The sequence below is a fragment of the Lagenorhynchus albirostris genome, chromosome 14 (genome assembly GCF_949774975.1).
Source record: "Lagenorhynchus albirostris chromosome 14, mLagAlb1.1, whole genome shotgun sequence".
Taxonomy (NCBI): domain Eukaryota; kingdom Metazoa; phylum Chordata; class Mammalia; order Artiodactyla; family Delphinidae; genus Lagenorhynchus; species Lagenorhynchus albirostris.
In genome coordinates this window covers 60,617,478-60,637,966 of record NC_083108.1, presented here as the reverse complement: position 1 = coordinate 60,637,966, position 20,489 = coordinate 60,617,478, and the positions used below count along the sequence as shown (strand labels likewise).

At 40.0% G+C, this 20,489-nt stretch overlaps 1 protein-coding gene and 1 pseudogene across 6 annotated transcripts in view; one reads left to right on the top strand and one right to left on the bottom strand.

Annotated features, from left to right (window-relative positions):
- Window positions 1-18,029, top strand: part of PTPN2 (protein tyrosine phosphatase non-receptor type 2) — a 76,752-nt gene extending 58,723 nt beyond the window's left edge. The window contains exons 6-12 of one of the 6 annotated variants that reach the window (XM_060170231.1): window positions 1,004-1,213; window positions 2,399-2,551; window positions 4,144-4,161; window positions 7,511-7,692; window positions 11,111-11,212; window positions 11,999-12,083; window positions 17,662-18,029. In XM_060170231.1, coding sequence (XP_060026214.1) covers window positions 1,004-1,213; window positions 2,399-2,551; window positions 4,144-4,161; window positions 7,511-7,692; window positions 11,111-11,212; window positions 11,999-12,083; window positions 17,662-17,724 — 813 coding nt within the window. In that variant the 3' untranslated portion in view covers window positions 17,725-18,029. Of the gene's footprint in view, window positions 1-1,003; window positions 1,214-2,398; window positions 2,552-4,143; window positions 4,162-7,510; window positions 7,693-11,110; window positions 11,213-11,998; window positions 12,084-15,208 lie in introns of all 6 variants that reach the window. The other 5 variants (XM_060170230.1, XM_060170235.1, XM_060170232.1 and 2 more) reach the window with 5 other exon arrangements.
- On the bottom strand, window positions 10,141-10,545 carry LOC132504113 (prefoldin subunit 4-like; annotated as a pseudogene).
- Window positions 18,030-20,489: the final 2,460 nt, after the last annotated feature.

Sequence of the window (20,489 nt, the reverse complement as noted above, 5' to 3'; positions counted from 1 at the left end):
GTTAAAAAAATCAGGGTTTTTTTATGCTGCTTCTGTGGCTCCTTCTTCCAAAATAGTCCTGTAATTAAAGCTGAAACATTGTGCAAAGATGTGTTAGCGGTTGCCGCTCCCTCTGTGAATGAAGAGCAGAAGGCAGAGAAGTGCTCCTGGGGGCAGAGGGCCTTTGGCAAAAGCCAAGGAACGTTTTCATAATGAGTTAGTCAGAAATAAAGGTCGTTGAGAATGTCCAGGAAGTGGTGGTGAGTGCCAGGCAGGCTTTACGAGACAGGAAACACTTAGCATGTTGGTAAATCATGTTCGCACATCAGCAAAGCCGTGTCAGCAGTTCTAGGATTGGAAATTGTTACCATGGGGAAAAGCAGCAATTAGGAGAGCAATTTCAGTTAAAAATGTAAAGATTGTTTCTTTAAATTAATTCTTGAGTTGTTCCTCTGTGCCTGGATAGCAGAATCTAAAAGATAACTCATATAATGGGGAACATTATATTTTTTAAAACTTTGAAATTCTTAAAAAAGAAACCATTAAAGAATGTAAAATTAAACTGGTAGAGATTTTAAAAAATAGAATAGAATCCACTCATCATGATGTATGAATTAAAGAAAATCCTGGCAGCATGTATGGTGCAGGTCAGTGGTTGGGAACCCAAGTGCTGCTCTAATCCTGCCTCTGCCATTTTCTGATGTGTGACCTTGGGTGCATTACTTAACCCTTCGCCTCAGTTTTCTCATCTGGAAAATAGGTTTTAATAGGATTGTTGTATGGGTTGAGTTAATACATAAAAAGCCTAAAACATGCTTATAAAATAATAAGTGTTACAGAAGTGTTAGTTATTATTAATATATACCAAATTCTCCTAAAGAAAATCTTCCCATACTTGTGTATGTGATTATCAAAAACCAAATGAAAAATCATGGTACATTACACAAAACACATCTTTCTGCAGTAGACTGTTAAAAGAAAAAACTCAGAACTAACATTTCCCCCCTTGATTTTCACTTTTTAGAGTGGTGAAACCAGAACAATATCTCACTTTCATTATACTACCTGGCCAGATTTCGGAGTCCCTGAATCACCAGCTTCATTTCTCAATTTCTTATTTAAAGTGCGAGAGTCTGGCTCTTTGAATCCTGAACACGGGCCTGCGGTGATCCACTGTAGTGCCGGCATCGGGCGGTCAGGCACCTTTTCTCTGGTGGACACTTGTCTTGTTCTGGTAAGTGACCTCGTTTCAGTCTTCTGTACCTTTTTATTGTTTCCACTGGCAGAAGTAAGCTCGACTGTCAGGATCCCAGAACTGTGTTTTTCAAACTTGAACTTCTGCCTTCTTTTAGAAAAACCAAAAACTCTCATTCACATCTTTTCAGCTGCCTCTTGCTGTGACTGGTGGGGCTGCATCCAAGATAATTCTAGAGCTCTCGAAGGAGACTTTTCCTGGTAGCTTTTGTTACCTAAATGATGGGTCCTCTCCCCCGCCCTTCTTATTTTTCAAACATCAGTTGGTAGATAATACTGAATTCTTTCTTGCCTTAGTTTCCTTATTTACAAACTGCAGAGAGTGAGAGTATTCTCCTCCCAGGACTGTCATAAGAATTAAGTGGATGAGTGCATTTAGAACACTTTCTAAGCCCTCGGTGAGTGTGGGTTTTAATATCATTCCCTGAGGTTCCTGTTGTGCCTGAGGGCTGTGTTCTTTCTCCACCAGCCTTCCCAGCCCCAGCCTGGGTACCGGCCTGTGCCTTTCCTCCCTTTAGGTTGATGGGAGGGTATCTTAGCACGTCTACTGTGTTACCACTCTGCCTAATATCCTATACTTCAGTCAAAAGCGGCTTGTTACGTTAACTTTGACGTGTTTAAGAACTCTAAGCATCTGTTCTGTTAATGGTAAATACTAAAACTGGATCGTGTGTTTCCCTGTTCCCTGCCAAATTTAACTTCAACAGCTGTTCTCTTTTCTGGTTGGGGTGGGGGTGTGTGGATCCAGCCCCAGCTGGTGCAGCGGCCCCACGGTGTCCTTGTGGGTCTGGCTGTTTCCGCCTTTCTGCTCCAGCACCCTCAAGTGGCTGCCACACACAGACGTGAAGGCGCCGAACGAAAAGATTTACTCCTGCCAAGACGTTCTTAAAAAAGAAAGGCACTAATCTCGATGTATTTATCCTTACATTAAGCCAGAATGGGCCATAAATCCTCCCTTCGACCAACCACTAGCCAGAGTGAATGAGATTCCTGTTGGTTGGAGCCAGCTGTGAGTTAGCTGAAGGGCCAGGAGTCCTCCCTCTGCTGCCTGGATGGGGCAGACGGGCAACCTGTCCTAACTTGCTCTTAGCGGTTTTCCTGTACTGCTTCTCTTTCCTGGACTCCTAACAACAAAAGGCTTGAACAATGTTTACCTTTCTTGCAGATGGAAAAAGGAGACAATATTAATATTAAACAACTGTTACTGAATATGAGAAAATACCGAATGGGGCTGATTCAGACACCAGATCAACTCAGATTTTCATACATGACTATAATAGAAGGAGCAAAGTTTATAAAGGGAGATTCAAGTATACAGGTAAACTGTGTATCAAATACGATTTGCATCACATAGCTGCACTCTGTTTATGCATGTGTCTTCTCCCTTCCTTCCAAAAAAGCATGTTTACATTAATGTGGTGAATCCAGCTGGCCCCTAAGATTGTAAAATGTATGCCCCCCTCCTCCTGTGTACCTCAGCCTCATGTTAAATCCTGCCTGTTACTCAGAAGCCCGAGTGGGGACACAATTTCATTAAAGAAAGTAAGGTTCCTTGTAAAGGAGGGTTTAAGCATTTCATCATTAAAATAACCAGAAAATTTAGCTACTTTTGCCCCATTAAAAACCTGATCTGGAGTTATACAAGAACACTTAGTTTATATCATAGGTATTTCATCTTTTATAACAATGAGCAAGCAACTTGAGTACTTGCAGCAAACGTAATGAAATTTCAGGAGAATGTTATTTTTCTCTGGTTGGTGGCTGTATTCTCATGAAGGTATTTTTATTCCACATTTGTAAAAGCTAAGTTAAAAGACTGATTATCAGAAATCTGTGTTTATGTACTAACGTAACATGTGAAATAGAAACAGAAGTAACAACAGACACCCGTTTCTTGTCTGAACTGATCATATGGAATTGGACATAAGCAGGTGGAATTCTTTATTTTTCTCTTACATGAACCATTTGCTTCCTCTTCAGCTTCTGTGATTACTAGCCAAAGCAGGAATATTCTGAATAAGCTCTCCTTTATAACTGAGATCACACCATCTGTCAAGATGGAATGAGATATAAGTAGTTAAGTGTTGTATGGATTACACAGACATTTAAATATTCTTAAGAAATTTTATTTATCAGCTGACTTTTTTGTTCTGATCATTGGTGTTATTTTAACTATTCAAGACAATCTATTGTATTTATCAATAAAAATTTTAAGTTTTATTTAAAAGGTTCCCCCCCAAATCTTTAGCATTATAGAATAATTTTTTTAATTAATTAGATTATTTATTTATTTATTTTTGGCTGCGTTGGGTCTTCGTTGCTGCGCCTGGGCTTTCTCTAGTTGCGGCAAGCCGGGGCTACTCTTCTTTGGGCTTTTCATTGCGGTGGCTTCTCTGTTGCAGAGCACGGGCTCTAGGCGCACGGGCTTCAGTAGTTGTGGCACGTAGGTTCAGTAGTTGTGGCTCACGGGCTTAGTTGCTCCGTGGCATGTGGGATCTTCCCAGACCAGGGCTTGAACCCGTGTCCCCTGCATTGGCAGGTGGATTTTTAACCACTGCGCCACCAAGGAAGCCCTCTAAAGAATAATTTTTAATGAAGAGAAACGTCAGTCTGTGAAGTGCTTGGTATGTGAAGATTAAGCCCATGAAGCACGAGACCCTCTTCCGACGTTACCTCAGATGTTCAGGATTAGGAACAGGTCTCTCTTTAATCTCGGCTTGTGTCTGCCAGTTTACATGCAGAGGTTTTCCCCACACACTTCTGTTGCTTCCTTGCTAATTTCCTGGCTGTTCTTACAGACTAACTCTATGGAATGTGTGCTGTCCTTTGGATACTATCCCTTGCTCCACCTTAATGTTTTTTCAAGTTTTGTTCCTTTAGTTTTAGAATATATATGTGCTTCCTGTGCAGATCGTTTTCCCCACAGAGGTGAGTTTTATGGACGGGCTTTTGTGTGGTCCCTATTGTTGTGACAGTGCAGTTTGTGGCTCGGAAGAACTTTTTCTCCCCCAGTTTATCTGGTACGGTGTGGCCATCAGATCTCTGACTCAGCACCTTTATCCCTCATTCAGACAGACCCAGGCGTCCTCTGCCTCCGTCCAGATGGGATGTTGGAAATGTCTGTATTTTTCAAGTGCTCAGGATCAGAAAGCCTGTTACCCTTTCGGAGGGCTCAGTTTCCACAGAAATGATCTTAGCAAGGCTCTAATAATTTATATGGTGCTGTGAAATTTTTAAAATTTTAGATAATTGATTAGTACATATTGAGTATAAAAGAATTCAGAGAATGTGAAAGTATATCATTTACAAAGTAGAAGTCCTCGCTAACTCACCCCCCAAATATGTAACCATTGAGGCCTGTGTGTATTCTTCCAGGACTGCGTATTTATGCATATGGACTTGTTTATTTTATGTAGATATTTTCTCCTTCTGGAACCCTGCTGTCTAATGCTGGAGCCACGTGTTCTGTTGAGTGTTGAGATGTAGCCAGTCTGAATCAAGTTCTGCTTAAAGTATAAGATGTACAAATATAGGGAGAAAAAGTATAAAATATCTCAATAATTTAAAAAATGTTGATTATATGTTCAAATAACAATATTTTTAAATGTTGAATTAAATAAAACATCTTGTCAAAATTCATCTTTTTTTAAAACGTGGCTGTTAGACATTTTTAAAGTTATATATGTGGCTCGCATTACATTTCATTGGACAGTGCTATACTAGAACCTTAGCTTAGACCAGAAGTCTCAGAGAAATAAATTTCCCTGAAATCTTAAATCATAAAACTTTATTGTTACAAAGATCTAGAGTTACTTTGTTAATGTGGATACCCCAAACTGCATGACTCTGTCCCATGTCCCAAAAAGTGTCTCATAGGACATACAAGGATGTGATAGGCAGTTTATGGACTTGTCTTTCTCTCCATACATCTGCCTCCTCCCCTTTGCCTCTGATTTTTGGGGAAAATTAATATTTGTAAGAAGAAAGAAGGAAGCTTTTCGAGTGTGAGTTGATGGCAGTGGGGTGAGGGATGCCATCTTTCCAGAAGCACCCATGCTGTGTAAGCTTCATCTCTGGTTCTTTTTCCTAAAGGGGGCCTCTGTCTTCACCTTCAGTCTTAATCTAGATTTACGGGATACAAGTGGTGTTTTCATTATTGGCTACAGTTTCATGTTAGTTTTCCTGTGAAGATTTCTGGCATATGTGGATTTAAAATGATTTAGAACCTGCCAGGACAAAGAAGAGCTATTAATATTCACATCTAAAGTGACTGTTGGGCTTCCCTGGTGGCGCAGTGGTTGAGAGTCCGCCTGCCGATGATACAGGGGACACGGGTTCGTGCCCCGGTCCGGGAAGATCCCACATGCTGCGGAGTGGCTGGGCCCATGAGCCATGGCCGCTGAGCCTGCACGTCCGGAGCCTGTGCTCCGCAACAGGAGAGGCCACAACAGTGAGAGGCCTGCGTACCACACAAAAAAAATAAAAAATAAAGTGACTGTTATCTGAAACCAGTAACTGTGTTTGTGATGATAATCACATATAATACACAACTAATAAAGTTATAAGTAAATATATACTTTTAACAAATTACAGTGGGTTTCGAGTTTAAATACATCACTTTACAGCTCCTTCGAGGGGCTTTCTTCAGTGAGAAATGGGGGTGGGGTTGCGGATGGTGTGGGGGCATTGGTCTGTGAGTGCGGTTCAGCTGAGTGTGCAGTCGGGGGAGGTGAGCAGCCCCGTCTGCTCCAAATGGGAGCCGGGGGCAGTGCTGGGTCCCCGGCCTCGCAGTCGGCAGCACCGGCAGCACCGCCGAGGCAGGTGAGCCTGGAGCCTGCTTGCCGGGTGTGTCACAGGGGAGGCAAAGTTGAGTGAGTTTGCTGCCCAGAGACCTGGCAAAATGACATTGCCCTTTGTTTTTTCTTTTTAAAATTCACTAGCATTAAATCTCTCTTTCTCCCCCACCCTCCTGCTGACTCCTCTTGTTGACAGATTCTGGATTTGTTGCATATTCTGGGAAGTGGTCCAGTAAGACTTGGTTTTTGGCATCATCTTGTTTATTGACATTGTTGAGTTTTGTCCAAGTATAAGGCCAAGTTGCTGTAACTAGATCTCAATGAAGAATTGACCAGCATGCATTCTGGAGACAGTTAACATTTTTGTTGGATACTTAAACTATCTGGTGTCTGACACTGATGATTATTTCCGAGATACAGAGCCTTGTGAGGGGTTCAAATTCCGACTCTGCTACTCGTTAGCTTGTCATCTCATTAGTCACAGCAAGTCCCAAGGCAGGTGACAGTCCTGTTTCATTGGAGGAAGATAGGCTGTCTCTTCATCTTGGTCTGAATCCTGCCTGATCTGAAGTCCAGGCGTGCTGAGGAGTCTTCCCAACCTAGTGTCCAGCCAACTGCCTGGGCTGCTGGTGTACCTGGTGGGGACAGTCAACTTGAAGGCCTCTGGCACTGCAGGAACCTGCTGGGAGGTCTCACCATTGGTTCTCTGCTAAACTGGACAGTGGCAATGAGCAGGGCACACTGGGTCACGTTCAAGGGCCATCTTGGTCACTTTTCCAGAGGCACATGCCTCTGGATTAGGAGACGGCACAGTCTGACTTTGGCGAAGATCTTCTTACTAAGACCAATATTTTGGTGAGGTCAAAGTCACTACATTTTATTAAGATTATTGTATTCAACTACATACTGATGTGCATCAATATTAAATGCTTTATTATTGGGACTTCCCTGGTGGCGCAGTGGTTCAGAATCCTCCTGCTAATGCAGGGGACACGGGTTCAAGCCCTGGTCCGGGAGGATCCCACATGCCGCAGAGCAGCTAAGCCCGTGCGCCACAACTACTGAGCCTGTGCTCTAGAGCCCACGAGTCACAACTTCTGAGCCCGCGTGCCACAACTACTGAAACCCGTGTGCCTAGAGCCTGTGCTCCACAACAAGAGAAACCACTGCGTTGAGAAGCCCATGCACCACAACGAAGAGTAGCCCCCACTCACCGCAACTAGAGAAAGCCCACGTGCAGCAATGAAGACCCAACGCAACTAAGATAGATAGATTTATTAAAAATGCTTTATTATTATTAAATATTCAACTTAAAATAGACGTAGCTAGAAGTGGTATGACAAAACACGTTTTTCTTTTTCATTCATATGTTAGCATCACAGGGTTTTCTTAAGTTAAATATAGAATTTCAGTTTCATAAATTTTATTTAAGAAAAGTCAAAACTTTAGTGTTTGCATTTGTTTCTCATTTCCCTACTTAGAAACGGTGGAAAGAACTTTCTAAGGAAGATGTATGTCCTGTTTTTGATCATTCACCAACCAAAATAATGCCTGAAAAATACAACGGAAACAGGATAGGCCTAGAAGAAGAAAAACTGACAAGTGACAGGTATACAGGACTGTCCTCTAAAATGCAAGATACTCTGGAGGAAAACAGCGAGAGGTAAGGTTACTGCAATAACAATGCTTGAAAAGAGAGACTTTTAATAAGTTCTGTGGATGGGAATTAATATATAGACCCTTAGTGTATTGAATTAATGTAACTATTTATTTATTACTTAAGGGCATTTAAGTAGTATGTAATGACATCATTGATCTCAAAGAAGCTAATACTTAAAGACGGAAACCTGTTGGAAAATGGTTTAACACAACACTTATTGAGTGTAAGAGTTAGTATAATTAGATGCTAAAATGTGTAGTATGATGCAGAAAACAGAGTATGAATACCTGCCATTTGTACAGTTATATAGTGTTCACGCTACTGTTACAATGTAATTGATAATATGCCTTTAATACCATTATGAAATAATTAAGTGAATATTTCAACTTAATTCTGTTATTGGAAGAAAAAAATATTTTTCAAAAAAAATCACATAAAATGCCCTATACTTTTTGAGTTTTGAATCCATATGAATGTGTAAACTCTTCAAGTTTTTAAATTTGAAAAATTACGTTTCTCAGGCTCCAACTATCTCACACATTACGAAGCTGGTGTCCTGAGGTGTGAGTCTCTCAGAAAAGTGAATGAGCTCTTTTACTCCCTCTCTTCAATATCTCTGAAAGACTTTTTTTCTTTTCTTTTTGTCAGATATGCTTTTTCTTGTGGAAAATTTTATGCTGTAGTCATATTTGTTACAGTGGGATCTTGGGATGTGCTGTGAAAATCGTTAAGGTCTCCTATACATTATAGCTTCAGTTCTGTATTTCCCCAATATAAAAATTGCCTGAAATTTTATAAAAGGTAGCGTATTACAGTACATAGTAAGTTGCTATATATCATATTGAAGAGTTTATTATGACTTAGCAGTGCTACTCCTTGTGTGTGGCTTCAGTGGTTTAGACTACAAGTTAAAGCATAAAGTTGTTTCTTCTTCTATGTTAGATTTACTAGTTTTAAGTCAGGAAATAATACTGGGAGCTCTGTATCCTTTTATATATTTTATATATGTTTTGCCTGATCTTGACTACAGTGTAATTTGTTTTATTGGAAGGTACACACATACTTGTTATAGTGAATTTTCAGTCTAGAGAGTGAATTCTGAGTAATAATTTTTGCAAGTCATTGTAGGAAGTATTCAGGTAGAGTTCACACAGCCAGAGATACCTGTGTGTGTGATAAGTTAAAGTGAAAAAGACATTAGGAAGACTGCAAAGCATATGGATATGAGCAAAATATAGTCCCCAGGTTGCTAATACACTTAAGGGACAAAACGAGAACCCAGACGAGCAACATAAATTATTTACTATAAATGAAATGCCGTAGGATGAGAATAGAAGGGCTCTAGAGGGTGAGAGAACCAGAGAGAAGAGGTTTCTTAGTTTAGAAGGAAACAAACATGGAGAACAGCAAAAAAGAAAAACATTTGGGCAAGAACGAGGTTGTACATGGCGGGAGAACACGTGCTCTTGTCTCTTGGGTGTGTAACTAGGAGTGGGATTGCTGGGCCACACGTGGCCACTCCGTGTTGAGCATTTTTTGGCCAGTTTTCCAAGCGGCTGCATCACTTCACCTTCCCACTAGCGATGTCTGAAGGTGCCAATATTCCCACGTAATTTAACGTTGATAAAATAATCTGATATGTAGTCCATATTCAGAGTTCTCTAATTATAAAAAAAAATCCACCTTAAAGCTTTACAGAAAATAACTGTACTGAGATATAATTTACATACCATAGAGTTCACAAAATTTAGAGTGTACAGTTTACTGGATTGAGTATATGTACAGAGTTTTGTGGCCATCGCCATAATGTAATTTTGGAACATTTTTATGATCCCAGTCTATAACTATTTAAAAAAATAATTCAAGATCTGATCCAGGATCATGCATTGTATTTGGTTGATGTGGTTCTTTAGTCTCCTTTAACCTGGGACTGTCCACCACCTTTAGTTTTCCCCCGTTGCTGGACATTGCAGCTTATAGATGAGTTGCCTTTTAGGATGCCTCACAATCTGGATTCCTCTGATTGTTTTTCACTATTAGATATAGGTTAAACATTTGGGCCAGGAAAAAAGCTGCCTCTTAATGTAGTAGATGCTGAAAAGGCATTCAAGATTTTTAATCAAGCCATACTATCAGAGCTGTGCTTCAGAATAATTACTGGGGTGTATTTACTCTGAAGGCATGGAAACTGGTTAGGCTTTTGCTGTAATATAAGCAGTAAGTGAAAAGAGGAGATGGATTTTGTGAGATTTTTTTTTTTTATTAACTGATTTTAATAACATGACATAAAACCCCTACACTTTATATAATTGTTATGCAAAATACATAGATGAATACGGTCTTCTTTTAAAAACATAAATAAGCAAGATGTGAAAATAGGCAAGTTTCCATTAAATAAGTGAAAAAAATTTTAAAGTTTTGCTTTCCATATCATTTGGTGTTATAAAATGTTTAGCTTTCATCAGCTTCAGGGTTTGTGTTGCTCCCCAATTTTTCATATAACTGAACTCTCAAATCTGCTAGCACCCACTGAATTGATTCCACTCTGGATGGTAAGGTGTCAGTTTCTTCTTGCAAGTTTTTCTTTGCTTCTTCTAGCATTTCTCATGTTTCTTCTTGAGAATGGCTAATGAAAACATCACCAGTCTGATGAGGTGTCATTAAGCGGTCCTCGTCTGCAAGCATGATGTCCTAACAAGCATCTTCTAAGTTTGGGAGTTGTTTCTTTTTTACTTCTGTTTCTTCCTTCAGCTCTGTGATTCTGCTTGTATTCCATGCAAATCTGTATGTCTTTTGTTGATTTGCAAAAGTAACATTGACATCTTCTGCTGCTGTCTTCTTCATGGTGGCCGCCATCTTAGGCTTGTGAGATTTTTTTCAAGGGAAAAAAATAGTAGTTTTCATGTTGCCTTCAGCCATTCTTTGTGTTGTTCCGGGACCATGGTCCCAGAGTCAAAGAGCTTCCTTTGGAACAAAAATTCTGTATTGAATAGGAAAATGGGAGCTAGAAAAGGGATGGGCAGACAGCAGTAGGCACTCACACAGCAGAATATTCAAGGAAATGTTGAGTATAGGGGCCTTTGTGAAAAATCAAATATGAGCTCCAAAGGGGATCAGATGCCTGGGGACCCTCTGTCTTCCCTCTCCTGCTGGCTGGCTAGCAAAGAAAAAAAAAATACTGATACCATGCTTCTTTTCAGGTCCTACTAAAAATATTCATTTACATAAAACTGTACGAGCAATTGTCATTGAATTACCTGAGTGCATCTCTGGACCATTTAGAGTATTGAAGCTTTTCCCCTTTTTGTTCCAGAGTCTGAATGAGTTGAGAAGTGGGGTGGAGTGGGCGGGGGGCGGGGGGGCTGTGCTCTGCCTGCGTGGTTGAGCCCAGCCCTGCTGATGTGCTCTTGTTTGTTGACAGTGCTCTGCGGAAGCGCCTTCGGGAGGACAGGAAAGCCAGCACAGCTCAGAAGGTGCAGCAGATGAAGCAGAGGCTGAACGAGACCGAACGAAAAAGGAAAAGGTGGTTATATTGGCAACCTATTCTCACTAAGATGGGGTTTGTGTCCGTCATTTTGGTTGGCGCTTTTGTTGGCTGGACACTGTTTTTTCAACAAAATGCCCTATAAATAATTTTGCCCCGCAAGCTTCAGCACTGGTAGCTGACAGTGTTGCGTGAATCACAGGGGTTCATCTGTTAGCAAACTCCTCAGACACCAGACGGTGCAGTTGACTAGACACCCTCAGAGAATTGGGGTGTGCAGTCACCTCAGCACCCCCAAGGCGCTGCCCACACTGTACCCGCTCCCTAAAATAAAGACTTGAATGCTTCTTAAGAACTGGTACATTTTCAACTGTATTCATACATGTTAAGTGTTTCACCTGACCAGACTGAGAAGTCCTTTATCATGAGGATTCGTTTTTGGAGGCTGTCTGGATTTTAACCTTCACTTGATATAAGCAATAAATATTGTGGTTTTATGGACATTATTACTGGAAAGAAAATGACCTTTAAGTAATGTGTGTAATGTATAAATGTACTTGTTCACATGGGCATCAACATTTTATATTCTTAACCATTGCAGGGTAAATATATTTTATAAGTACCTATTTAATCTTACTTTTGTAGTTAAATGTACTTTTTAAAAGCTCAATTTGAAAAAAAATCTGTTACCACAAAAAAATAATAAAGTGTATGTTGATTCAATTGTACTGGATACATTTTCCTAAAGAAAAGTTTGATATGAGCAGGTAGAACTCTGAATAAGCAATTTTTACTATATATTTGCATTTCTTTTATGTTTTACAGTTTTCCCAATTTTAAAAAGAAAAAGAAACAAAAATTTTCTCTAAAAATATCTTTGAAGGAAAATTCTCCTTACTGGCGTAGTCAGGTAACAGTTGGTCAAGACTTTGTAAAGAAACTGGTTTCTGTAAAGCCCATTATTAATACTGTTTATTTTTCAGGAAAATTTCAATGTAATTACCCTAATTTATAATTGGGGTAAACCATAATTTAGGAAATAAAAATAACAAGCAGCATTTTATCATCCATGATTTCAGTTTATTAGACTGAAGTTTTGCAGTAAAAACTTTTTTAAGTTCTTTCTACTTCAATAAATAGTATAATGATGTTCAAACCTACACTGTCCCTTTAACTTCTTAATGGGTATTTTTAGAGCATATTGTTTAATGGATCTAACTGCTCATTTGAGTGCTAGCTTTCTTCAGATTGTAACATTCCTTTCAGTGTTTAACTTGTTTTACTTAAACTTTAAATAGTTGTTATAAATTTATCTGCTGAAATAATGAAATCACATTATTTCAGTGGTTTTCAAACTTTGCTTGTTGGATTTCTAAGGGGTCACCAGGAGGTGGTAGGAAGGACCCCAAGCTGCCAACCTTTACTTCCAGCAGATAAAGTAGGCTGTCTCTGCTTTATCCACTTTACATACTAGGTACTATTGCTGCACGAGGTTTAATTATTTTCAGCGGGCAGTGATCATTTAAACAACAGTTTGAAAACCTTCGGTATAGATAGACTTTTTAATTGGTTCGAATAGCCTTCTCGAGTGGGTTGAGTTATGCTGAGAGTATGAGAGCAGGACACAGGTGGTGCTGTGTGTAGAGGACAGTTTGTGTCACATGTGCCCACGCCCTGCTCAGCACCACTGTGTCCTGTAACCTTTATATGGAAGGAGGTAAGAAGGATGTTGCTGTGTCTGCCTGCATCACCCCTGTGTTCAGGCACCATGACCCTTACATTTTAGGTCGTTATTGGTTTAAAATCTTTCTCTCCAATTTGCTGTGGTTTATCTTTGCTAAAATACAGTATATTACTCTGCAAGTCAAATACAGGTAGACCTATTCAGTTCCAACCGTGGGTCGCCTTGCTTTCAATAAAAGGCAAAGACTTTATGGGAAACACAAGCTGATAATGATACCCTTGTCCCCGGGCAGGGTGGACGTGCTTCGTGGGGCTCAGTGCTTCAGCTTTGCTCTTTGCTTCCCGTCCTTCTGGAGATGTTTGCCATAATGTATTTTATTTTATTTTATTTTTTTGCCATAATGTATTTTTAAAATCACATCCGGTGATTTTTAAGTGTCCGGTGTAGCAGACACTTGTTGATAAACTTCTGCTGCTGCAAACATTAGTCATCTTTCCTCTTCCAAGCACATCCCTGAGGAGAGCATGTTAATTTTTACCAGGGATTGTGTTTTTGGTGGGTGCCCTATACTAATTACTGAAAATGCGTGGCCACGTGCCTGACCTTTATTAAAGAAGGCATCTAGTCAGAGGGGCAGGCCAGGCGGGGTCCTGCCCTCAGGGAACAGCAGAGGAGTCGGCAACCACGGTGGGTGTGCATCTTCCCAGAACTTGTGTCTGTAGGTCTTCGTGATGTTTTCTAATTAGAACAGATGCTGAAAATCAGTTGTACGGTTTGACTTCGATGAGGTGCTGGTATTTTCTTAATAAAAAAGCCAGAAGCTTTATTATTTTTAAGAAAGACTATCTGGATTAATACCTAGTTCATTTGTGTTTGTATGTGCTCCTGCCGATAAACGGACAGCACCCGATTCAGCACCGTCTTTTCTGGCTGTACCAATGGGCTCCGTACTCATTTCCACGTGCAGCCAAGCATTTTATGCCATCCTACTACTGATTTTTATCTATGCTTGCATGTGTAGAATATCTACAAATACAGTTCTCCATATTTAGTTTATCCATATGTAGCATAAAAATGTTGTAAAAGTGCATAGAGAACTTTGGTAATGTACAGACCACTTCCATGTTTAGATGTTTTATATATTTGCTCAGTCCTTATCCTCTTCTATATTTTTGGTCCATTTCATTATGTATTAGTATTTCTACCAAGGAATGAAAAAAAAAAGAGAAAGGAAGTTAAAAAGTTGATTTTTTTTTTTAAATAACAGGTGCATCAGAGGAAGGAATTGTGACCTTAAGTTAATTTTATGTACACTTGTGTGTGTCCCCTTTGTTTCAAATAAACTAGAATTGATGGTTTGAATAAAAAAAATACATCCTGGTTTAAAAAGTAGTTTCTGGCATGGAGCAGTCCTCCAGCTTCGTATCAATTCCGTCTTTGCTTTCAGCGTCCTTGACACTGATGGTTGTTCCCACTTAGAGGTCATTTCCGTGGTGCCGGGCATTGTGCTGGGGCTTCCCACGTGTTCTCCTGGTAACCTCACAACAAGCCCATGCAGCAGGTGGTGGTGTTGCTGAGCCAGAGTCAGCCTGAGACTTGACCTTTCTACCTTCTCTCTTGTTGACTCTCATGTAGAGTGTATTTTAGAATTAAATTCTCAAAGAAAGATTTAACTTCTGAAAGTCGTTCCCCTCTTAGAAAAATATCTCTGACTAGATTCTGTGTGAACAGACACAGGCTAGAACCTGATTATGTTAGAAATATTTTATTGACCGTTGTATACTCTCTTTTAGTGAGTACATTTCCAGAGTGACTGCCTGGTTATTGTACAGATTTTAAAATCTAGTCTGCCTTGATTTTTACTTTCAGACACGAGTCTTACAGAGACTTTTAAAATGCAGTATATTGTAAGCCTAATGCCATTATGTCTATCATCCGTTTCTCCCAGGCAAGATTCTAAGAATCACACCTTCCGTCAGCACTGACTTATTTCTGGTTCCAGCAGGTCCCTGTGGGTTTGTTAGTGGGGTAGAAAGCGTGGACAAGGGCGGGGTGGCTGAGGTTAGGACTCCCATGTCCATCCCCTGCTGGAGCTGAGTGCCTGGCAGGGATGGCGTGTTCTGGGCTCCCATTTCTACATCACAGCTATTCAAGTCTCTCTTACTTCAGGAAACCCTTGTTTGGCGTTGACTTATCTAGATGGTAGTCATCTTATAAATAAAGTTTTGAAAAACAAATTCAGTATTTTTTCACATAATAAAATTAAGTTCTTTTGACTTAAAATACAGGTCTTGGTCGTCCCCTGGATGATTTATTCTGGAGTTGACCTGTGTCTTTCATCTTTTCCCTAGTTCATTGGTTTGGATTTGATTCCATCTTTCCTTGTATCTGTCTTCAAAGCACTGTTTCTGGGACAGCAGCACCCACAGCCCCTACAACAGCAGATAAGTTAGAAATGCCAGGTGTCCTCTTGTTCTGCTGAATGTGGATGAGTGATGTCATGTTGCAGAGTACTGCCCCGGCTAAGCAGTGACTCAGCCCGAGGGGCTTTTAGTTGGGTCGAGTGATTGTCTTTATCAGTAACAACCTGACAACGAGAATTCTCAAACGCCATGACCGTCTCTGTGCAGTCCAGTGGCAGAATGAAAAATCCAATCATTGGTACTCTTTCTGTTTGGGTTTTATAATTTAGAGTGGAATACGGGAATTTTAGGATTTAGGGAGGATATTACTTGCAGAGTCTACTTTAATACTATTGTCTGGTTTTCCATCACATGGTATATTGGGGGAGCTATAAGGAGAATGGAATGGGAATTTTTTTCTTTATGGAGACCATTTTTTAAAGAAAAGCATCAATTCTTTATTGTTGCTCTAATTTGGCATAGATTTTTTAGACATATGATGATGTTGATATTTCAAATTACTACTATAAAAAACCTGAAGTTATTTTGAGTTTGGTGAATTCGGGATTTTCCCACTGGGTAAATTGATGTTGTCTGTAAGGCAGTGAGTGCCTTGCTCACCGCAGAGAAGTGTGTGGGACTCTTTTCAGTAAAGCAAGGATGAGTGTCCGGTGGCAGGGACTACTTCGGTGTGGAGCCAGCCCCTGTCAAGACCTTTTAGTTGTTCTAAGGGGTAGTTCATCCTTGCTGAGTGTGTCTTTAACACACTGCTGGGGAGGCAACACCTGCCGGTTCTGCCAGTCAGTAGATACACCTCTCCAAGGTGCATCCTGTTACCCGATTTTCAGACGAGAAAACTGAGTCAAAGAATAAGTAACTTGCCCAAGGTTGTACATCTAGATCATGACAGAGCTGAGATTTGAACTCCAGTCTGTAGAATCCCAGTAACTCCAGGCCTCGCGCTTTCCCATTATGTCACACGCAACCTGTTTTTATGGAATATTTAAATGGAAAAGCATTAGACAGCTACTGTTACCCATTAAAATCCAAAATAACCCTCTTTTTATTTTTTAAGTGAAACAAATCAAAGTTTTCCCCTCCAAAAAATTTTGTGGAACAGTTTGAACTACCACTGAGCCAGAGTAATACTGGAACATCAGAGCACTCTCTAAACCAAACCATTATTTCATTCACTCTGACTGGATCAGTTCCTTGGTTTTAACAAGGGGACTTCTGAAGGTGTGGGAAACACATGCATATTTTGCAGCACTCAGGGTCAGTCAGAAGCTCCTTTCCTCACATCAGCCACTTTGGTTCAGGCTTCTCAGGTCCCTGCAAGAAGCACCTGTGGCAGTTTCTGTGACCACAGGCACCTAACAAGAATGCTTCCTTGGTGTCTGGACATTTCTCTGTCAGTGCTGGAAATGAGACACCAAGGAGCCAGCAGTCAGGAAGAAGCCAACTCGTAGTATTGGGGGTTTTGACTAAATGTTTTGGATAAATGTGTGGGTGTGGTTTATATCTCCTATTTATACACGTGGAGGCACAATAATGACAAGTATTTAGATCTGGGTTTTTTTTTTTTGTCAGAGCAAGGGAAGTTGAGGGGAAATACCAGTTACCACCTCAGAAGTTCAACTATTTGCAAATATTGTGAAATAACATTAAAAACTCACCTGCCCTTAAATTAGTTGTTATTTCATCTCTCTATCACTTGTTTAAACTCTCATTTATCTTTACTTTTTGGCATTAAAGTACAATAAATCTATCAATTATTTTATGTCTGTGTTTTCTTTTAATACTTAAATCATGTCACTTCAGTTCTGTATTTCTGTGATCATTAGTATTACCCTTCAGGACAAAAAGCATGCTGCTAACAGTCCGTGAGTTAAGGATATAAGCCAACTTTATGTTCATACATTACATTCATAATATTTTTAGCAGTATGATACAGTGGAGGTCCAAATTGGATTAGACTTTTGCATTGAATTCCAAAGTATTGGTAAGTCTAGCACATACCATAAAATCTTGCTAAACTGTTGTGGGTACTTTTTTTTTTTAACTGTCTGTCTGTCAGTATAGCTCACATGGAGGTCATTTCTTGAGTAATACAGGATGACCTAAAAAAATTCATAGTTGTTAATTCTTGTAAAAGAGTGAGAGTTACGGTGCTTTAACATGAGTCTACCTCACACCACCAATTCTGTTTGAAAATCAAGCACATAAGCAGTTTTACCAAGGTAACAGCAAAGCACTCAGTGTGATTGAGTGTGATGTGTTGGAATGTTTTTTGGTTGCCTTTTTAGTTCATTGTTAGTCCTTTTATGTTTGTGTGTATCTGTGTATGTCTGTGTGTTTGGTAAATATGAATTGAATAGATGACTTCTTATTTTATATTTTAGGCCAAGATTGACAGACACCTAAATATTCATGACTTGAGAATATTCTGCAGCTATAAATTTTGAACCATTGATGTGCAAAGCAAGACCTGGAGCCCACTCCGGAAACTAAGTGAGGCTTGATAAGCCTGTAGATTGCCTCACATTTGTCTGTTTACAAAGTAAACCTTACATCCAGGGAACGAAGAGCACCACCAGCAGAAGACTTTGCAGAGCCCTTTCATTTGATGCATTGTTAAGTTTTTTAATGCGTGTGTGAAATGTAGAGACATGTAAAAGAAATAAATTAGGAAAGACTACTTTGTATTGTACTGCCATTCCTACTGTATTTTTATACTTTTTGGCAGCATTAAATATTTTTCTTAAATAGACTGTGTTGGTTTGTGTGCATTATCTTAGGACAGCTCTGCTTCAAATAATGAATGTTTTCCTAAGGGTTTGCTCTCAAGTTTTTATAACTAGCAACTGACATTTAAATTGAAATTGATTCAAAACATTGGCCCTTGGTTTTTTAAGATGTTTATTTAGTTACCCTATCAATATAGGTTAGGTGAATGCAACAAAAGAAAAGTTATAATATCCCTTTTGTTACCTGGAAAAATATTAATATGGATAATGGTATTAAATCAATTTTAGATAAGGACAGCAATTCAGTGCGGTTTTTTTTTTTTTTTTAGTGGTACATGGGCCTCTCACTGTTGTGGCCTCTCGCGTTGCGGAGCACAGGCTCCGGACGCGCAGGCTCAGCGGCCAGCTCCGCGGCATGTGGGATCTTCCCAGACCAGGGCATGAACCCGTGTCCCCTGCATCGGCAGGCGGACTCTCAACCACTGCGCCACCAGGGAAGCCCCCTCAGTGCAGTTTTTAAATCACAGTGTTACTCTGTCCTTGGAGGTTGTGCTTTCCCCAAGCACCGCCTGTTGTAAAGAGACCAAAGGTTCCTTCCTGCGGCGGCATTTGGCCTCTTGACTGTCTAATTTCCCGACCATGTGCTTGGTTTGGGCTCTGAATCCACTCAGTCCTCAGTCCTGGTGATACTCATCCAGAGACACTCACGTCTACGTCATGTAGCATCACCGTAATGTGTGACAACTCACTGTTGTTTTTGTTTTGACAACTGTGAAAGTTTTGTAACACCGTTCATTGAATAATCTATATCATCTTTAACAAATTTAATGACTCCCCTTTTCCTTTTTGCCTTGTTGTCCATGGGGTTTTAGTCTATTTTAGGAGTAAGCAAACGTTATTAATCCCTATTAAATCTTTCCTAAAGCATGCATGGAAAGTTTGTTGTACCACAAAGTACAGCAAGATAATCCTCCAGTGTGTCGACAAAGCTTCTTGAAAGCGTTCTCTGCACTCAGTTACCTCTATTTCCTGACTTCCCGATACTGTCCCCGAAGATTATGACTTTCTCTTGCATCACTCCAAAAATGGCCCGTAAAGGTTGTCTTAGCTCATGCTGTACCAAATGCAGCTGACACTCTTCAATTCTTCCCTCAAATGACTTCTCGACAGCAGAATGAACTCCTTTGAAGCTTCTCCGTAGACTAAAGTAAGACTTCTCTCTGGGTTTTCTCAGTCCTGCCTGACTCCTCCTCTTCCTCTTTTCTTTTTTTTTAATTTTAATTTTATTTTTTATTGTGGCAAGAATACCACACGAGACCTACCCTCTTAACTTTTTAAGTATACGACACGTTTATGGTACTGTTGACTGTAGCTACAGTGCTGTCCAACAGACATTAGACTGTTCTCATCTTGCTTAACCGAAACTTTATGCCTGTTGATTAGTATCTACCCACTCCCCCTCCCACCAGCCCCTGGCAACCACCATTCCAGTCTTTGACTCTACGAATTAGACTCTTTTAGATACTTTTATGTAGAGGAATATCCAGTGTTTGGCTTTCTGTGACTGACTAGCTTGTTTCACTTAGCGTAACGTTCTCAAGGCTCATGCGTGTTTTTTAAGGCTGAGCAGTATTCCATTGTCTGTATATACTACACTTTTTAATCCATTCCTCTGTCAATGGACCTTTAGGTTGTTTCCACATATTGACTATTGTGAATAGTGCTGTAGTGAACCTGGGAGTGCTAATATGTCTTTAAGATCCTGACTTCAGTTCTTTTGGATAGATACCCAGAAGTTGGATTGCTGGATCATGTGGTGGTTGTATTTTTAATTTCTTGAGGAACTTCCATACTGTTTTCCACAGCAGCTGTACCATTTTGCACTGCCACCAACAGTACATGAGGGCTCCAATTTCACCTTATCCTCCCCATCACTTGCTGTCTTTTGTTTTTTTTTGATAATAGCATCCTTACTGTTATAAGGTGATATCTCATTGTGGTATTCATTTGCATTTCCCTGATGATTAGTGATGTTGAACATTTTTTCATATACCTGTTGGCCATCTGTATGTACTCTTTGGAGAAGTATCTATTTAAGTAAGTCCTTTACTCTTTAACTGGGTTAGTTTTTTTGCTGTTGAGTTGTAGGAGTTCCTTATATATTTGGAGACTAATATCAGATACATGGCTTACACATATTTTCTCCCATTCAGTAGGTTGCCTTTTCACTCTGTTTCTCTCCTGCCTGACTCGTATATTAGAATTCCCAAGGTCTCGTCTTTGGGCCTTTGATTTCAGCATTGGAGGATCTCATCTTTGCCCAAGTCTTTATCTAAAACCTCTGTGCTGACTACATGCAACTTCTTCGACTCCAGGCCAGACATCACCGCTGAGTTGTACCCATACATCTAGATCCATGAATGGTCATTGCATTAATTCCTTCAGCTCCAAACCTGAGTGTGGTCTCTCTCATGCCCACCTCG